Source organism: Musa acuminata, unplaced genomic scaffold (genome assembly GCF_036884655.1).
Source record: "Musa acuminata AAA Group cultivar baxijiao unplaced genomic scaffold, Cavendish_Baxijiao_AAA HiC_scaffold_42, whole genome shotgun sequence".
Classification (NCBI taxonomy): Eukaryota; Viridiplantae; Streptophyta; class Magnoliopsida; order Zingiberales; family Musaceae; genus Musa; species Musa acuminata.
In genome coordinates this window covers 30,657-32,500 of record NW_027020324.1, presented here as the reverse complement: position 1 = coordinate 32,500, position 1,844 = coordinate 30,657, and the positions used below count along the sequence as shown (strand labels likewise).

Below are 1,844 nucleotides of genomic sequence, written 5' to 3'. Positions count from 1 at the left end.
GACATGTCTTCCTCTACATTCGGATCTACGGAAGATAGTTGCAAAATGTGCAATCATAGTCATCATTGCAGATGATTTCTTCGACGAGAAAGGTTCTCTAAATGAACTAGAATGCCTAACTGAAGCTGTGCATAGGTACTATCCTTAACCACTTAAAATGTGTTTGTAGTATCAATTTATATCCTTAAACCATTACATTCAATAGGTGGAAAGGAGAAAGCTTGTGGGGCGATGCGAAAGTAATTTTTGATGCACTCGACGAACTTGTACGTGATATAGCTTTCAAATCATTTAGTCAGTATGATAATGGTGTGGAAGATGTTCTTCATGACATGGTAAGGTTTGATCTTTCTCTTTTCTCGATTAACATACACTAAGAATAATTTGGTTCTCACTAACTTGGTGATCTGCATATATATGTAGTGGCGTGATGTGTTCGCCTCATGGCTGAAGGAATTCAAGTGTAGTAGTCAACATGCACCTTCAATTGATGAATACATTGAAGTCGCCATGACATCTATAGCCATACAAGTAATTACTCTTCCTGCATATTGCTTGGCTTGTTCAGGAGCTCCAAAGGACAACATAAAATCCCATTACAGCGAAATAACTAAGTTGGCAATGTTCTGTGCTCGTTTATTGAATGACAGCCAGAGTTACCAGGTAATAGTGACCCATTCAATCGATGTATCGTATTTGTTGAATTGACAATATTTGTTGACGGTAAGTTTCCATTTCAGCGAGAATTGGAGCATGGGAAGTTTAACATGGTACCACTGTATATGAAGGAGAATGCAGATGCAAGCATCGAAGATTCAATTGACCACATAAGGGACATTCTTGAGAAGAAAGGGAAGGAATTTGTTGAGCTTCTCTTCGGTGATGAATATAATAGTGTTCCAAAATTATGGAAAGAGCTACACTTGACAACTCTGAAAGCATTTTGGATGCTCTATGATACGACTAATAAATTTGACTCGCCCACAGCATTGCATCAAAACATTAACATGGCATTTTATGATGCTTTGGAGATTAATGTTTAGACAACTCTATCATTATAGCTAAAACCTTTTTTTTTTTTTGTAAGAGAAGATTGTATTGATCGAGCAATGTCTTGTTGATGAAATATGAAGATCAATACAAGGGAGTAGATTCAATGGACCTCTTTGTTTTAAGTGCAATGACATGCAATCAAATAGCTATTAAATTTGTTGGGCTCTTTTTGTAAGAATTAAGTATGAAGGTAGGAACCGATCACATGACTTCACTATTAAGGATCAACATCCTAATTGAACCAGCTTTCATATTCATGAATGCATGATTTCTGGTTCAGCACCTGATTTTGATAAGCAATATGCATAAATGACACCGAAAAAAAAAACACTATTTGACTCTAGAGATATCTCAATTTTCTCATTTACCATCGACAAGTTTTTTTTTTGTTGTCTCCATCGTAAAGTCAACTTGTTTTAACTTTTGATGTTTTTATTTTATTTATTTTAGACGATATAAAAAAAATTTCTTATTTTTGAAATATGTCTTTATCCAAGATATATATCCCTTCATTAAATAGTTCGATTTATATTGCATAAACACTTATAATAATCACTTTTATCATCCAAAATTTTTTATTAATCATTAAACCATTAAAATAATAAAATAAATCAAAATATTAATAGCAAACATGATATGCACTAACAAAATCTTGGTATGAATAATTTAAAAAAGATATATAATTTATTTTAAAAAATAAAGGCTTCTCCATTACTATTTATATTAAAGATGTTAGGACTCTAGGAGAGTCCTAATTAAGTTTTATTGAAAGGACATTTATGTAAAACCTA

General features: G+C 32.6%; 1 protein-coding gene and 1 long non-coding RNA gene across 2 annotated transcripts in view; both read left to right on the top strand.

Moving 5' to 3' along the window:
* Positions 1-377, top strand: part of LOC135653903 (S-linalool synthase-like) — a 4,162-nt gene extending 3,785 nt beyond the window's left edge. The window contains exons 8-9 of the mRNA XM_065175544.1: positions 1-135; positions 206-377. The exon at positions 1-135 is cut by the window's left edge and continues 81 nt beyond it. Coding sequence (XP_065031616.1) covers positions 1-135; positions 206-377 — 307 coding nt within the window. The remainder of the gene's footprint in view (positions 136-205) is intronic.
* A 61-nt stretch (positions 378-438) lies between these two features.
* Positions 439-1,209, top strand: LOC135653892 (uncharacterized). The gene is made up of 2 exons (XR_010502653.1): positions 439-663; positions 741-1,209. It is a non-coding gene; the product is annotated as an uncharacterized LOC135653892 (long non-coding RNA).
* The last annotated feature ends 635 nt before the right edge of the window (positions 1,210-1,844 follow it).